Raw genomic sequence first — 18773 nt, forward strand, 5'->3', positions numbered from 1 at the left:
TCACTGAGGGAGTTGGACATAGAGAACCCCTCACTGTGGGAATTGGACATAGAGAACCCCTCACTGTGGGAGATGAACATAGAGAACCCCTCACTGTGGGAGATGAACATAGAGAACCCCTCACTGTGGGAATTGGACATAGAGAACCCCTCACTGTGGGAGATGAACATAGAGAACCCCTCACTGAGGGAGTTGAACATAGAGAACCCCTCACTGAGGGAGATGAACATAGAGAACCCCTCACTGTGGGAGTTGGACATAGAGAACCCCTCACTGTGGGAGATGGACATAGAGAACCCCTCACTGTGGGTGATGAACATAGAGAACCCCTCACTGTGGGTGATGAACATAGAGAACCCCTCACTGTGGGAGATGGACGTAGAGAACCCCTCACTGAGGGAGTTGGCGGACAGAGGGAGACCTGAATTGTAGAAGATGGACAAAGGGAGACCTCACTGTGGGGGATGGACAGAGGGAAACCTGAATTGTGGGAGATGGAGGAGGCAGACTTCACAGTGGGAATACCATCCTTTAGTTGAAAGGTTAAACCGATTTCTCAAGTATATCGATGATCTACTGTACTTGACATTTATTCCCCTGTCAATGTCACCAAGACATGCAGTCATTAATGTATTGCTCTTTGTCTTCTTTCTAACACTTCAGGAAGAACTTCAGTGGATCCAAAAGCTTCAGAATGCCTTGTATCCAGGAGTGGCACTATAGAAATGCAGGTCTTCCTTCCTGGTCACCACATGTTTTATCCAACTGTGTTCTTATTTTCCCATAGCGATCCCTGTCTGGCGACCGACTGCAAATACTCGAACAAGTTCCACTTCCACTGTCTGTTTGGAAACTGCAAATACGTCTGTAAAACTTCTGGGAAAGCAGAATCACACTGTCTAGACCACATCAATCCCAACAACAACCTGGTCAACGTGCGTGACCAGTTCTCCTACTACTCTCTGCAGTGTCTCTGTCCAAATCAGGTGAGCAGACTAAGTTTACCCTCTGATAGTGGATCTGCCTGGCTGATGGTCCTCTTCAGACTATTGACCCATCTGAGTCCTCCCTGAGACCGAAACCTCCTCCCAAAACAGCCTAAGAGATGCTACTGAAAAGCTAAAGATGCCGATTGTGTGTCATTTGTCTGCGACGTACAGTCAGTGGCCTCCTGTACCTGATATAGTGGTCACTGAGTGCACGCTCGTGGCCCATCCAGTTCAAGGTTCAACGTGCATTGGGAGATGCTCTTCTGCAAGTCACTGTTGTTATGTGTGGTTATTTGAGTGACTGTCGTCTCCCTGTCAGCTTTAGCCAGTCTGGCCATTCTCCTCTGACCTCTCTCACTAACAAGCTGTTTTCACCCACAGAGCTGCCGCTCACTGGGTGCTTGATGTTTTACTCACCCATCTTTCTGAACTCTAGAGACGGTTGTGTGTAAAAACCCTGGGAGATCTGCCGTTTCTGAGATATGCAAACTACCCTGTCTGGCACAGGCAGTCATTCCTCGGTCAAGTCACCTAGATCAGATTTCTTCCACATTCTGATGTTTGGTCTGAACAACCACTGAACCTCTTGACCGTGTCTGCAGAATTTTATAAATGTTTGTTGTTATACAGCAGCGGTGCATTGCAATACATAATAATACACGTTTACCTGATTCTCATTCTGGGACCAGTCCTCAAGTGCCGTCACACATTCCAGGGCCAACATGAATTCCCACAATGCTTGGCAGAACGTTCCCAGGCACAAGGCTCTGACCCTTGGCCCTCAGCCTCAGTGACCCTTAGTATGTGTGGCAGTCATTAACCTGTTTAAAGCAATAAAGGACTGGAGCCCACCGGAAGTTAGCCACTACTAGAGTGAGCTCTGATGGACAGGGTGGGCCTTGGCTTCTGCCATAGACACACACCACCTGATCTCGCATCAAGGACAAGCCCTTAATCCCAAATCCATGGGCCGGCATGAGGGTGGGTGGTGTGCTGTGGTGTGCTCCAGTGATGTGGGTTCAATTCTGCCCTCCGGCACTGTCTGTGTGGAGCTCACACATTCTCCCTGTGGCTATTTAGGTTTCCTCCGAGAGCAGCACACACATGATGATGGAGGGACTCAGTAGATCTGTGGACAGAATGAAGGGTCATCGTTTCAGACTGAGACCTTTCCAGAGCACTGTAAAGGAAGGGGCAAAATCTGGAATAAGGTGTGGGGGTGGGGGGGAACAAGTACAAGCTAGAAGGTGACAAGTGAAGCCAGATAAAGTGTGGGGGGGGGGGGGGGGAGGTAGGTGGGTGGGGGAGGGGAATGAAGTAAAAAGCTGGGAGGTGATAGGTGGAAGAAGTAAAGGCAAGGAAGAAGGAATTTGATAGGAAAGGAGAGTGGGCCACGGGAGAAAGGGAAGGAGGATGGGTACCAGACAGATGTAGTAGGAGGTGAGGAGAAGGGAAGGGGTAAAAGGAAAGCCAGACTGGGGAATGGAAAAAGAGGAAAAGGAGATAAAAATTAACGTAAGAGAAATCGATGTTCATGTGATCACGTTGGAGGGTATCCAGATTGAATATGAGGTGTTGCTCCTCCAACCTGAGTATGGCCTCATCGTGGCAGTAGAGGAGGCCGTGGTGGACTGACATGTCGGAATGGGAATGGGAAGTAGAATTAAAATGGGTGGCCACCGGGAGATCCTGCCTATTGTGGATGGAGCCATAAACGCTCAACAAAGTGGGCCCCCAATCTACGTTGGGCCTCTCCTCCGGGTGGTTTCCTTTAGGAATTCTGGATTTCTCCCACATCCCAACTACGTGTAGGCTCAGGGATTCATTGGCCACCACCCCCAGCATGAGGGTGAGCAGCAGAACCTGAGCAGAGTGGGTTGAAATGAGATGAGTGTCGAATGGTTTACCCCCTGACTCATTCTGACTCGACAGTGAACCTGGCAGGATTCACACAGTGGTCTCGACACTCAGTTTGCATTTTTATCTGTCAGATGCCTAACAGATCCGCTTCATAACAAATATCAAAACCACATTGAGAAATATATTCCCTCCCCCCATTCTTTCTTTTTTTCATTCGGGCTCTCCCCTTACCCCTCCTCTTGTCGTCACCTGCCCATCACCTCCCTCTGGTGCCATTCCTTCCTTTTCTCCCATGGTCCACTCTCCTCTATCAGATTCTGTCTTCTTTAGCCTTCACCTCTTCCACCTATCAACTCCCAGCATCTCCCTTGATTCCCCACTGGCTCACCCACCTACCTTCCTCCTCTCTTCGTCTTCATCATTATGTCCCGTGCTGAGTGACATGAGCGATCGCGATCTCCATGACCATGATTGGTCTTGAAATATTTTTCTATAGAAATGGCTCGCCAATGCCTTCTTCTGGGTAGTGCCTTAACAAGACGGGTGACCCCCGCCATTATCAATACTCTTCAGACATTGTCTGCCTGGTGTCAGTGGTCGCATAACCAGGGCTTGTGATGTGCACCGGCTGCTCATACAACCGTCCCCCACCTGCTCCCACGGCCTCACGTGACCCAGATCGGGTGGGGGGGGGTGGTTAAGCAGGTGCTACTCCTTCCCTAAGGGTGACCTGCAGGTTAGTGGAGGGAAGGAGCTCCTTACACCTCCCTTGGTAGAGATGAATCTCTACACTGCCCCTTCACCTGGCTTCACCTATCTAGTTTGGACTCCTTACCCTTTCTGCACTCCCACCCTCTTATTCTGCCATCTTCCTCCCTCCTTTCCAGTCCCTCATGAAGGGTCTCGGCATGAAATATCGACAGTTATTCATTTCCACGGATGCTGCCTGACCTGCTGAGTTCTATGTGTGTCACTCTGGACTCAAAGATGTTTTTTTCTCCCTCTTTTTTTTAGATCTGTGCCTGTCCTTGTGACTAACACAAATCTTACAGCATTTGCTTTTCTGTTTTCCTGCCCTTTCATTTGCTCAGAGAAATTCCCATTCAGCTGCTGTAAGATTTATTCCGCCTCAACACCTGAAGTTCACAGATTCCTAGAGGTTGTCTCGAAGTGAAAAAACCTGTAAAACTGGAACTGTTCACCGTCAGTCACTCAGCTAAAAATGGAGTGCACCCTCGAGGGATGACTAATTGGTGACATTTAGATCAAAGGCACAGGGAGCGAGGTTAAAGACGGCAGCACAATAACCAATCGAAGAACATTGATTGAGTAGTTGACCCATGAATGACTAGAGGCATCAGTGATGTGTCTGTGTTCACTCCCAGGATGGCATAGGAAGCTATACCAGAGCAGCTTTTGGATTCTCAATCCAGAGGCCTGAGCTAATGTATTCAGCCAGAGAAATTAATTAAAATCTGGAATTTAAAATGTCATAGTGAATTGTGTGGTTTACTCCTAAATTCATTGGGTACATTTAAAGCAGAGGTTGATCAGTAGCATAGTGGTTAGCACAATACTTCTCACTACTAGCAACTCGAGTTCAATTCCCGCCGCTGCCTGTAAGGAGTTTGCACATTCTCCCTGTGATCACATGGGTTTCCTCCCACAGTCCAAAGACATACCAGTCTGTCGGTTAATCAGTCATTGTAAAATGTCCCATGATTCAGCTAGGGTTAAATCGGGGGATTGCTGGGCAGTGTGGCTCGAAGGGCCGGAAGGATCTATTCCACATTGTATCGCAATAAATAAATAAATTAGTAAGAGAGGTTGCGGAGAGAAGCTGGAGGTTGGAGTTGAGAGGGAAAATAAATCAGCCATGATGGAATGGCACAGCAGACTCGATGGACTGAATGGCCTAATATGCTCCCATGTCTTATGGTCTAAATGCCCAACAGGGTATACAGTTCAGAAGGTAATTAAGGACAGACAGTATTACCTGAGTTAGGATGAGTAATGTTAGCTAATGAGTTCCAATAGGAGATAGAGTCAACAGAAAGAAACCCTTCAACCCACCATGTGGATGCTCGTTATCAGACACTGTCTAATAAGTATATAAAAGTTCATATAAATTCAAGTTTAATTGTCATTCAACCTTAACACATTTATGCAGCTAAATGAAACAGTGTTCCTCCGGGACCAAAATGCAAAACACAGTACCTACAGTCACACACAACACACAGCACAAATAGTTACGATAGCATATACAGTCACAAAAAAAATGATATTATTAAGTCCCTGAGTAGGATGGCCTGAAGACTGACGGAGCAGGAGATGTTCTGGAGCCACGTTTCTGCAAGAGCAAGTTCCTCGTTTTACACTAATCCTGTTCTCCCCACATTCCCATTAACACTTCCACTCCAAACATGCTCCACCACTCCCCCACACACTAGGGCAACTTACCAGTCACCCCAACCAGTCTGCATGCCCTTGAGATGTGGCAGGAACTAATGACCTTCAGGAAAAGAAATCTCCTAGTCGTTTTAATCAGTGGCCACCATTTTAATTCTACTTCCCATTCCCTTATCAGCATGTCAGTCCGTAGCCTTTTCTACTGCTACGATGAGGTTGCTCTCAGGTTGGAGGAGCAACACTTCATATTCCGTCAGGGTGGTCTCCAACCTGATGGCATGATCATTGATTTCTCTAACTTCTGATAATTTCTGCCCCCCACTCCCGCTTCCTGCTTTTCCCATTCCCCATTCTGACTCCCCTCACCTGCCTATCAACTTCCTCTGGTGCTTCTCCTCTTCCCCTTTCTCCCTTTGCCCCATCAACTCTCCTATCAGCTACCTTCTCCCTGAGCCTTTTACCTTTTCCACCAATCACCTCCCAGCTTCTCACTTCATCCTCCCTCCCCCACCTGGCTTCACCTATCATCTGCCAGGTTGTACATCTTCCCCTCCCCCCCCCCCCCCAACTTCTTATTCTGACTTCTCTTCGCTTCCTTTCCAGTCCTGAGGAAGGGCCTCAATCTGAATCAACTGTTTATTCCTCTTCATAGACGCTGCCTGGCCTGCTGATTTCCTCCAGCATTTTGTGTGTGTTGCTCTGGATTGCCAGCATCTGCAGAACCCTGTGTTTAGATGCTGCCCGGCCTGGCTGATTTGTAGCTAACAATTCAGGCTCAGTAGGGATGATGTAGCATCATGGAGAGCCCAGGCACATGTTATATAATGTCGGAAGCCCACTGTGATCTAACAAGTTGCTTCTCTTCCATTGCAGCAATGTGAATTCCGTATGAGAGGACACTACCACTGTTTACGGCCTTTCTGCAACTTTGTGACCAACATCACTACAAAGCTCCCCTGGCACATCAAAAAGCACGAGAAGGCTGAGCGACGGGCTGCCAATGGCTTCAAGTACTTCACCAAGCGAGAAGAATGTGGCAGGCTAGGTGAGAAACCGAAGGGCAATTCTACAGCAGCGGGGACTTACATGATGACATCAATGTGGCAGAATGCCCCACGGTGTACGAGAGAGTCATAGAGTGCAGTTCGGCCCATCTAGTCCGTGCCAAACTATGATTCTGCCTAGTCCCATTGACTCGCATAACCATATCGCTCCATAACCATCTCATCCATGTACTTATCTAAAGTTCTCTTAAGTGTTGCAATCAAACCCACATCCACCACTTCCACTGGCAGCTCATTCTTTACTCACACCACCCTCTGAACGGAAAAGTTTCACCTCAATTCTCCCTTAAATATTTCACTTTTCAACCTTAACCTATGACCTCCAGTTCCAGTCTCACTCTGCCTCAGTAGAAAAAAAGCCTGCTTGCATTTACCTTATGTATACCCCTCATCATTTTGTATACCTCTATCAAATCTTCCCTCATTCTCCTACACTCCAAGGAATAAAGTCCTAACCTATTCAACCTTTCCCTATAACCCATATCCTCAAGTCCTCCTGGTAAATTTTCTCTGTACTCTTTCAATTATAGGATCCTTCTTAGCTGAAAGTCAACTAAAGAAATGTCAGGGCAAGTCAAAGAGGTCGACTCTGTTTATTTATTTGTTTGTTTGTTGACCCAGAGTGCTGAATAGGCCCTTCCAGTAATCCCCCAATTTTTAATCCTAGCTTAATCATGGGACAATTTACATTGACCCATTAACCTACCAACCGGTGCACCTTTGGAGTGTGGGAGGAAACCAGAGCACCTGGAGGAAACCCACACGGTCAAGGGGAGAACTCCTCATAGGCGGTGGTGGGAATTGAACCCGGTCACTGGGACTGCAAAGGAATGTGCTAACCATTACACCAACGTGAGAGACGGTGTAGGAAAGTGAGGTTGCAGGTTCAAGGGAATTCCAGAGGCTGAAATGGATGGGGCAATGTAAATTAGGGATCCACGAACAGCTATAGTGGGTTGGAGATCGTGGAGGGCTGAGGTTTTGGAGAAAGCATAGAAGGCTATAAGCCAAGTGCTGGAGAATGGGATTAATATGGAGACTGCCCACTGGATGATGGGCTGAACAGCCACGTGGTTTCCATAATCTTTATCGACGCTCTATGACTGTATTACAAAGGTAGACACCAAGTCGGCCAACTTTTACACCAGGAGTTCTCTGTAGATGACTGGACTGAAGGAATGCTCCTCATGAGAAAACTCTGACAGGTGCTGACATCCGTGGCCACTTATTCTACTGGTGTTTGTAATTTACCGCATCAGCCGCCAATTGTGGGAATGTGTGTGCCTGTCACGCAGCCCTTGGGAAGTGAGGTGCTGAAAGGAAGCAATTAGTGCTCCTGGGAGAGTGGCCAAAAGATATTGAGAGTTACAATTTCCACTCAGTACAATCTAATAAAATCTAAATTATCTTTCATCATTAATCAGCTAAAGACTCCTATCGCACCTGAACTTGCCCTTCAGCTCCAGCAGCTCTCCAGTCTTTCCATTTAACCCCTCCTCGTTGGCGCAGAGGATTTGACCATAGGACCATACGACATAGGATCAGAATTAGGTCATTCAGCCCATCGAGGCTGCTTCACCATTCCATCAAGGCTGTTTTATTATCCCACCCAACCTCATTCTCCTGCCTTCTCCCCATAACCTTTGACATCCTTACTAATCAAAAATGTACCAACCTCCACTTTGAATTTGCCTCCACAGCTGTCTGTGGTGCTGAATCCCACGGATTCACCACCCTCTGGCTAAAGGAGTTCCTCCTCAAGTTCTGAGGGGATGTCCTTCTATTCTGAGGCTGTAGACTGCCCAGCCAAAGGAAACACGCTCCATGTGCATTCCATCTTGGCCTTTCACTCTTCGATAGGATTTCGTTGAGATCCCTGCTCGTTTTTCTAAACTCCAGTGAGTACAGACCCAGAGCCATCAAATGCTTCTCGTACGTTAACCCCTTCATTCCCAGGATAATTCTCATGAACTTCCTCTGGATCTTCTGCAATGTCAGCACATTCTTTCTTAGACAAGGGGCTCAGAATTGCTCACAATTTACTGCAAAGTTTGTTCGTATCTTGTCCACTACCTTTGATTAATTGTCCTTTGTTACTGTGGTTGTACAGTGACCTGTGACCTTCCAATATAGCCAAATTCAGTTTCTGACCAGGTAGGGACGTGTTCGGCACAACTTTGTGGGCCAAAGGGCCTGTATTGTACTGTAGGTTTTCTATGTTTCTATAAATAAGGTGGATTTCCCAGTGTCGTCATCATCATTATGTGCTAGGTTATATGATGTGGGCAATAATGGTCTCCATGACCATGAAAGTTCTTGGGGCAAATTTTTCTACAGAAGCGGTATGCCATTGCCTTCTTCTGGGCAGTGTCTTTACAAGATGGGTGATCCCAGCCATTATCAATACTCTTCAGAGACTGACTACCTGGTGTCAGTGGTCGCATAACCAGGACTTGTGATATGCAACGGCTGCTCATACGACCACCCACCACCTACTCCCATGGCTTCACATGACTGATCAGGGGGCTGAGCAGGTGCTACACCTTGCCCAAGGTGACCTGCAGGCTAGTGGAGGGAAAGTGCACCTTACACCTCCTTTGGTAGAGACGTATCTCCACCCTGGGCAGAGGAGTTTAAAACTAGGGGGCATTGATTTCAGCTGAGAGAAGAAAGGTTTGAAAGGAACCTTTTAGAACAGAGAAAATTTACAAGGATGTTGCTGGGACTTGAGGACCTGAGTTATAGGGAAAGGCTGAATAAGTTAGGACTTTATTTCCTGAAATGTAGGAGAATGAGGGGAAATTTGATAGAGATACGCAAAATTATGAGGGGTATTGATAGGGTCAATGCAAGCAGACTTTTTCCTCTGAAGTTGGGTGAGACTTGAACTAGAGGTCATGGGTTAAGGTTGAAAGGTGAAATATTTAAGGGGAACATGAGGGTGGTGAGAGTGTGGAATGAGCTGCCAGAGGAAGTGATGAATGAGGGTTAATTTCAACACCTAAGGAAAGTTTGGATAGGTACATGGATGAGAGGGTATGGAGAGCTATGATCTGGGTACATGTCAACGGGACAAGGTAGATTAATGGTTTAGCACAATTTATGGGCCGAAGGGCCTGTTTCTGTGCTGTCATGTTCTGTTTCTTGATGACGATGAACCTGATGGGCAGGTTTTGCTTACAGAAGGTGCTGGGTGTTTGGAACAAGCTGCCAGAGCAACTGCTGAAGGTAGCAACAGTTAGTTTCTTTCTAAGTCTTTCCTATTCATTAACCGGTCCAGTCTGGACAATTTGTGAATTGGAAAGTTTAGAGGGTTATGGGCCAAACATGGACAAAAGGGAGTGACTCGGGTAGTTGGCTTGGACAAGTTGGACCCAAGTCCTTTTTCCTATCTGCATAACTCTGTCCTTAGCAGTGTGAGAACAACGTGGTCAAACAAGAACCCCCGCCTTGTTGTCATAGAACCATAGAACACTACAGCACATAAAACAGGCCATTCGGCACTTCTAGTCTGTGCCAAAACTTTATTCCACTAGTCCCATTGACCTGCACCCAGTCCATAACCCTCCAGACTCCTCCCATCTATGTATCTATCCAATTTATTCTTAAAACTTCAGAGTGAGCTGCATTTACCACATCAGATGGCAGCTCGTTCCAAACTCCCACCGCTCTCTGAGTGAAGAAGTTCCCCCAATTTTCCCCCTAAACCTTTCCCCTTTCAGCCTAAAGCCATGTCCTCTCGTATTTCTCTCTCCTAGTCTAAGTGGAAAGAGCCTACTCGCATTTACTCTGTTGATACCCCTCATAATTTTGTAAACCTCTATCAAATCCCCCCTCATTCTTCTACGTTTCAAGGAATAAAGTCCTAACCGCTTCAATCTTTCCCTGCAACTCAGCTTCTGAAGAGCCGACAACATCCTATTAAAACTTCTCTGCACTCTTTCAATCTTACTGATATCCTTCCTATATCTAGGAGACCAGAAGTGATATAAATTGATTGTCATAAAGTATGTGTGAGTGTATGATGGTTCGGCTTAAAGTGCTTCTCCAAAACACAGCCATCCATTACCCAAGTTGAAATTAGTTTCCAGATCTGCTGCCCTGTCAGCATCAGGAGTTTAATGGTTAACTCCAGGAATCCTCAGGACAGGTGTGGAGCTAACAAACTTCCAGCCCGTGTGAGCTTACTGGTAAGGATAGCTTGGGCCAAAACTATATTTACAGTACACTAAACCAGGCTGGACCGGGTGGCTTTCACCTCTGCTCTGGAGTTCAGCAGCCACAGTTACGAAGAAGCCAAGAACTGAGATCCAGGATAGAAGGAGAAGATAGGAGATTATATCCCTTTATTTCCACAGAAGAGAGACACAAATATGGGGAAAACGTCCCTCCAGAACATTTTTAATTTTCAAAGCTGCATTGAAGCTTTCAGCTACAACCAATTAGGTTTGATTAAAGCACAAACTGTTACCACATCAGTTGTAATCCTCTCTATGACTTCTCTTTATAATACCTTTATGAATATGCTTGCATTAAATTCAGCAGATATTAATTACAGGAAGTGAATTACAAACCTGACTGATGATTTAGCATCGATTTAACAAGCTGAGCTTGATTGAAGAATGCGCAGTGTTTCTACTGTTAACATATCCCGCCATTGTTGCCCACAGTCAGTTAGAATTTGGCTATTCAGGCCATCGAGTTTGCTCCACCATGGCTGATTTATTATCCCTCTCAACCCCATTATCCTGATTTCTCCCCATAACCTTTGATAACATTACCCTTCTAGAACCTACCAACCTCTGCTTTAGATATACCCAGTGACTTGGCCTCCACAGCCATCTGTGGCATTAATTCCACAGATTCACCATCTGCTGGGTGAAGAAATTCCTCTTCATCTCTTTTCTAAAGGGACATCTTTGTAATGAGGCTGTGCCCCCAGGTCCTAGACTCGCCCAGAATAGGAAGCATCCTCTCCACGTCCACTCTATCCAGGTATTTCAATATTTGATAGGTTTCAGTGAGAATCCCCCAACTCATTTTTCTAAACTCCAGCAAGTACAGGCCCGGAGCCATTAAACACACCTCATTCATTAACCTTTTCATTCTCTTTCTTTGCCCTAAATTAGCAGCTAGGCCAATTCAACAGGAAGTTATGAAGATCATGGATGGCTTTGGGGGCATATATTGGTCACTCTGGGATATTTCCACTGCTGCATCAATCAAACATATTGATCAGGGGCCTGAGCAAATCGCACAGCATTTCAAACCTGCTTTGGCATATAACAAATTCATGGCTCTGACCTGATTGTAACCCCAATTCCTGACTGTCTTTATCAACCTCCTAGGGGTGAATGCACTCAGACTTTTCACCCAGGATTGGGGAATCAAGAATAAGAGGGTTTAAGGTAGAGGAGATAGATTTAATAGGAACTCGAGGGGTGTCCATGGCAACTGTGTTCAGTCCAACGCGGCACCATTTCGCAAAGACCTAGCATTGTGCATTAACCCATTTTCCTCACCTCTGCACTGTCAGCACAGTCAATGTGATGACACATCATTGTCGCTCCTGTGGCAATGCCCACCCAGTACTCTTTCCGCTCTGGGGATTTATTTATTTGTCTCTTGTGTCTTGCAGGCTGCAAGTACAACCAGGTAAATAGTCACTTTCACTGCATCCGCGATGGCTGCCTCTTCTCCTTCCTCCTTAAGCACCAGATGACATCCCACTCTCGCAAGCACATGAGGAGAATGCTGGGCAAGAACTTCGACAAGATCCACAGCCAGGTACCTGTCGAGTTTGATCAAAAACTAAGATTTTTCATTTCTTTCCCCAACCTCTCATCTCACTGGACAACTTCAATCAAAATCCTTAGCTGATAACAGTACACTTGGTGGCCACTTTATTAGGTGCATCTGTTTGTTAATCTAAATATCTAATCAGCCAACCATGTGGCAGCAAAAAAGCCTGCAGACATGGTCAAGAGGTTCAGTTGTTGTTCAAACCAAACATCAGAATGGGGAAGAAATGTGATCTAAGTGACTTTGACCGTGGAATGACTGTTGGTGCCAGACAGGATGGTTTGCATGTCTCAGAATCTGCTGTTATCCTAGAATATTCATGCATAACTGTCTCTAGATTTTAGAGGATGGTGCCAAAAACAGAAAACATCCAGTGAGTGGCAATTCTGTGGGCAAATATGCCTTGTTAATGGGAGAGGTTGGAGGAGAATGGCCAGAGTGGTTCAGGCTGACAGGAAGGTGACCGTAACTCAAATAACTACACGTTACAACAGTGGTGTGCAGAAGAGCATCTCTGAATGCACAGCATGTCGAATTTCGAAGTGGATGGGCTACAGCAGCAGAAGACTATGAATATACACTCAGTGGCCACTTTATTAGGTACAAGTGGTGAGTGTATTTAACCAGTAAGGTGTCCAAGGTGCTTCATCGAAGATGTTATTAGCCTATGAGCCACACGGAGACTGGGGACAGGTGACCAAAGGATTGGTCAAGGGGAAGGCTTTAAGGAGTGTCCTAAAGAAGAAAAGGGTCTTAAAAGTGAAGCCAAGATCCTAGGGCCTTGGCCACTGAAGAGGCAGCTGCTAATTGGGGAGATTCAATTTGGGGGTGGTAAAAGGGGAAAAGCTAGAGGAGCTGAAGAAACAGAGAGGTGTCATGTTGGAAGGAATAATCCCATTTATGAATTTTGCTTTTTTTCTAGTGTCACCAGTGAATTAATCCAGACCTGGATAAGATGCATAGTTGAGCTCCCTTCAGATAACCCAGTCAGCCATTCAACAATAGTTTCCAAAGACAATCTCATACCATTTTACATTTAAAATACATTCTGATGCATTCCTTTAATCGACAATGTATTTATATTGGGTAGATTGTCAGTATCTTTTTCCCAGGGCGGGGAAATCTAGAACTAATCGAGAGTTGCTGCTTCTGTGTTTATCGAGGCCACTGGAGGGTATTCCAACACACAAAGTTCAAAGTACACACATGTCACCATATACAACCCTGACATTCATTTCATTTTCTTGTGAGCATACAGAATAAATCCATAGAAGAATAACTATAACTGAATTAATGAAGGTCCGCACCAACTTGGGCATTCAACCACAGTGTAAATTACAAGAAATTGCAAATACAAAAGAGAGAGAAAAGAAATACTAATAATAAATAAGCAAGCAATAAATATTGAGGACATGAGATGAAGAGTGAATCCATTGGTTGTGGGAACATTTCAGTGACGGGATAAGTGAAGTTATTCCCTCTGGTTCAAGAGCCTGATGGCTGAGGGGTGATAACTGTTCCTGAACCTGGCGGTGTGAGTCCTGAGGCTCCTGTACCTTCTTCCCGATGGCAGCAGCGAGAAGAGAGCCTGACCTGGGTGGTGAGTGTCCCTGATGATGAGTGTTGTATGTTTCATGTAGACGCACTTTCCAATTTATCCCATCGATTGCTTCCTGTAAAATAAAACTAGGGAATGCCATGGAATCATAAGTCACTTCCAAAGAGAGGTTTTGTTGACAGATTGGTGGATTTTGATTGAGGCCTTGGTTTTCAAGGCAACAAGGTGAGGCATGTAGGGCAGACAGTATGTGAGGTACATTGGCAGAAGGAACATCCCATACCATTTTGGACTAGATGAAAAGGACTACAGACGGATGTGTGGTGGAGAGGGTGAGGGGTGTCCGCCCATGCCTCTTCCCCCCCCCCCGAGTTTGCCCAGACTTTACTCTATTGCCCTCTCAATCCTGGCTCTTTCTCCACAGGGGCCCAGGAGTGACGACGCCACTGACAACATGGCTGCCACCAGTGGCTCCTCAGCTGTGACATCATCATCTAACATGGTGGACATGGAAACAGACGAGTGCATGGACTACCCCTTGGCAACCAGCCCGGCCGGCCTGTCCTCCGAGTCTTCGGTTCCAGACCGCAGCTGCACCAGCACCCCAGTTGGAAACGAAAGCAGTGTGGCAGGTAAGGCGTTCAACCATTGGAGCCCCCCATCGAGCCAGCAATCTCTGCGGTGCTGGGAGGTGTTTGTCAAAGGATGGACCTGTAATTGAGGTCGGGAAATACATACAACATGAAAAGGCTGCAAGCACCCAGTGGGCGAGGAATGGCGAGGAATGTTACAGGTCAATGATCTGAACTGCTGCAGATATGACATGCACAAAACACCATAGGAACTCAGCAGGTCAGGCAGCATCTACAGAGAGGAATAAACAGTCAATGTTTCAGGACGAGACCTTCATTAGGACTAGAGAGGGGGAGAAGTCAGAATAAGAAGGTTGGCAGGGGTGAGAGGAGAAGTTCAAAATAACCCTTCCCTGTTGCATCCCCTCCATTTTCTGTCATCCACATACCTATCTAAGAGTTCTTTAAATACCCCTAATGTATCTGTCTCAACCACCAGGGCATTCCATGCACCCACCACTCTCTGTGTAAAAAACTTAACTTCAGACTTCCCCTATACTTTCCTCATATCACTTTAAAGTGATGAACCATGGTATTAGCAACTTCTGTCCTGGGAAACTTCTCTATCCGTCCACTCAATGTATTCCTTTTTATCATCTTGTCCACCTCTATCAAGTCATCTCCCATCCTGCTTGCTCCAAAGAGAAAAGCTCGCCCCACCTCATAAAACATGTTCTCCAATCCAGGCAACATCCTGGTAAATCTCATCTGCATCCTCTCTAAAGCTTCCACATCCTTCCTATAATGAGGAGCCTAGAACAGAGCACAATATTCCACGTGTGGTCGAGAGGCACGTTGCAGCTCAGTGAAACCCAGCTCAGTTAGTAGGCATTTCATTGTGAATGTAACTAGACTGACAGTCTAAGAAGCCAAGAACTTAATGTCAGCAGAAGATGGTCAGTACATCCAACACAGATGTGAACATCTGGATAAGCAGAAAGTTAATAGAGCTCATCAAGGAAGCTCTTATCTTCTTTGAACACTGTGGTACTGGCCAATTTACCTATGTTGTAATGCAGCAACGGCATGAGGAATAGGAGCAGAATTTGACCATTTGGCCCATTGAGTCTGCCCCACCATGGCTGATTTATTATCTCTCTCATGCCCACGGTTGATCCCTATCCTATTCTCTTGCCTTCTCCCTGTAACCTTTGTTGCCCTGGCTAATCAAGACACTATCAACCTCAGCTTTAAATATATCCCAAAACTTGACCTCCAGAGCTGTCCATGGTAATGAATTCCACAGATTCACCCACCCTCTGGCTAAAAAAGTTTGTCCTCATCTCTGTTCTAAACGTGCATCCTTGTTTCCTCCAGTCCTAGACTCACCCACTAAAGGAAACATCCTCTCCACGTCCACTCTATCCAAGCCTTTCAATGGGGAGGGGAGTCGAATAGGGAGGGAGAGGCAGGAATAGAGAATAAAAGAATGGAAAGAGAAACAAAGAACAGCAAAAAAGAGGATTAAGAGATAGAGAGAGAGAACAATGGAGGGCATTGGAGATGGGAAAGGACAAAGGAGAGGGGGTAAAAGGGCACAGAATTAGGGGTCCGGGAACAGATGGCAGGAGAGTGAGGGAGAAGGGATCATATTATGAAGGATAAATGTACACAGTGCTTTAAAATGTTGAAGCTGAAAGAATAATGAAGAAGCGCAGGTACCACACAGACACACTAGCAGTTTAACTTCCATTGCTGTAACTGTGACTTGTTTAAGTTGATCATTTTTACTGCTTTTCCATTTTCATCTTTTCACTGTGGTGCCTTGGCTGTGATTTCATTTTCCTTTTGTTTTGTTTCTCCTTCTGCTTTCCGGAATATTCTTTTAGGCTGCCCGGTTACTCCTGCTGCTGACGCTACCCGCAATGCACCATCTCCATCCTTGCCACAAGCCTTGTTCCGAACCACCCATTCTTCACTGCCATTCCTCCTCTCTCCATCCTGTCTCTCACACTCTCTGCTCAGCGTGACTCTTGGATCCGCCAGGAATGTTGTCCTACCAACCAGCACTCCAGGTCTCAACCCGACCGTTGCTGCTCCCACTCCGATTAAAAGCGATGTCCCAATAGTTCAGGATGCTGCAGGTACTCTCTCAAACAAGGTTTATCCACTTAAAGAAATAGAAAATAAACTACTCAAGAGCTCTCCATAAGCACGAGATTCTGCAGATGCTGGAAATCCAAAGCAATACACACAAAATGCTGGAGGAACTCAGCAGGTCAGGCAGCGTCTGTGGAAGGGGACAAAGAATCGACATTTCATGAAGGTTTTCAACGTGAAACGTTGACTCTTTATGTTTATTTAGAGATGGCACAGAACAGGCCTTTCAGGCCCGATAAGCCACACTGCCCAGCAACCCACTGAGTTAACACTTGCCTAATCACAGGACTATTTACGAAGACCAATTAACCTACTGATCAGTACACCTTTGGAATCTGGGAGGAGCCCAGGGCACCCGGAGCAATTCATGGCAAGAACATACCAACTCCTTACAGAGGATGGACGAATTGAACTCCAAACTACGGCACCATGGGCTGTGGTAGCGTTGCGCTAACCTCTAAGCTACCGTGGCGCCCTTTCTATAAACGCTGCCTGTCCTGCCGGTTCGTCCAGCTTGTTGTGTGTGTTACTCAGAGAGCTCGAGTCAAATGAAATGCAAATGTGTTTTTAATCCATGCTGTTGGCTGCAGGGAGACAACCGAATGGTCTCTCTCTGGTCTCGAGTCAGGTCGAGTTTATTGTTATGTGAACAAGTACGGTGAGGTGCAGGTAAAATGGAAACCTTGCAGGAGCCTCACAGACACATTGGTACAGATCGCTGGCTTACTTACTTACTGACTGTTATGCGATGAAGGTCCTCCATCTCTGTCTCTCCGTATTGTTGCGCACAGATATAGAGGTTTCTTCATTGCTGTTTCCATAACAATTTTGCTTTACCAGGGAGGGTCGTTAGCCCTGAGCTGAACCCCTGAACCTGGAGGACCAGTGGACCACTTTTCAAATGACCTCTACCCTTTGACCTATTTGGCACGGGTGACCCTACCAAGAGCCAAAGCATAATGCCCTGACTCCATAGCTCTCTGGGTCATTGAGGCACACAAGTCTCCAAACCCTACGACAAGGTTATGGTCCTCTCGGAGGATACAGATCACACACAGAATATAATTTCTATATAAAAGTATACTGTACAGTGGGAAAAGGACTGTGCAAAAGCAAGACATTAGTGCAAGAGTGCAAGCTGTGGTCTGTAGTGTTACACTGCTGAGGGTGGGTAGTGCTGTGCCAATTTATCAACCCCATGGTTATGGGCAGATAGCTGCTCCTGAACCTGGTGGGGTGGGACTTCAGGCTTCTGTCAGAAATAACAAGATGAGGGCATGACTCAGATGGTGGGATCCGTAATGATTGATGCCCTCTTCCTGAGGCAGGGCCTCCAGTAGATGCTGTCAGTGGTGGGGAGGACTGTGCTCGCGATGGACCAGGCTGTGTCCACTACTCTCTGCAACCTCTTGCGTCCCCATGCATTGCAATTTCCCTTACCAGGCCATGATCAGGATACTTACAATATAATTATGCCCATCATGATGCCAAAAGGGCTTTTGGTTGGGAACGGTTTTGTTTCCCAATGGCAAGAGAAGCCTCGTTATAGTTATACTGTGGCAGGCTTTGGTGAAACTTGAATGCTGTTATCTTTTGGATATACCTGCCTTGGAGCAGGGGTTCCCAATCTTTTTTATGCCATGGACCCCTACCATTAACCGAGGGGTCCGTGGACCCCAGGTTGCAAACCCCTGCCTTAGAGGAAGTTTTACCAGACTAGAACAACAAAGAAACCGCTGAGAAAACTCAGCAGGTCAGGCAGCATCTGTGAAGGGAAATGGACGCTCGACGTCTGGATGAAGGGTCTTAAAGGATCTCTTGATTCCCTTTCCTGGGGGAAAAGTCAGCATTCACTCTATCTATGCCTAAATTGTTAGTGAAGATCAAGATTATTTATTGTCATTTGTCAGTGTAAAAGATAGCAAAATGATTGTAACTCTGAATCCAATACAACAGGAAAAAAAACAGAACAAGCATAAAGAACACAACAAATATAATTAATGTAAATGCATAAGATGATCTTATATACACTGACTGTATGTCTATAAAGTGACGCTAGGCACAGAAGTGTGTGTGTACATAGGGTGATTCTGACAGGAAATGGTAAAGTAGTGGTGGTTGGGTGTGTGGAGGGGCGGGTTAGTGGGTGGAGGTGTTGATCAGCCTTACTACCTGGGGAAAGTAACTGCGTTTGATTCTGGTGGTCCTGGTATAGATGCTGTGAATACTCTTCCCTGATGGGAGTCGGACAAACAGTCCATGAGCAGAGTGGGTGGGATCCTTAATGATATTACTGGCCTTTTTCTGGAACCTTTCTGTTTTTATGTCCTTGATGGGGGGTGGGGGGTAGGCTAGAGGC

General features: G+C 46.2%; 1 protein-coding gene across 1 annotated transcript in view; it reads left to right on the top strand.

Annotated features, from left to right (window-relative positions):
• casz1 (castor zinc finger 1) overlaps positions 1 to 18773 on the top strand; it is a 145425-nt gene that overhangs the window by 107238 nt on the left and 19414 nt on the right. Inside the window, exons 18-21 of the mRNA XM_059951623.1 lie at positions 788 to 986; positions 6132 to 6303; positions 11961 to 12109; positions 14107 to 14314. Of these exons, the coding sequence (XP_059807606.1) occupies positions 788 to 986; positions 6132 to 6303; positions 11961 to 12109; positions 14107 to 14314 (728 nt within the window). The remainder of the gene's footprint in view (positions 1 to 787; positions 987 to 6131; positions 6304 to 11960; positions 12110 to 14106; positions 14315 to 18773) is intronic.

This window comes from Hypanus sabinus, chromosome 27, assembly GCF_030144855.1.
Source record: "Hypanus sabinus isolate sHypSab1 chromosome 27, sHypSab1.hap1, whole genome shotgun sequence".
Classification (NCBI taxonomy): Eukaryota; Metazoa; Chordata; class Chondrichthyes; order Myliobatiformes; family Dasyatidae; genus Hypanus; species Hypanus sabinus.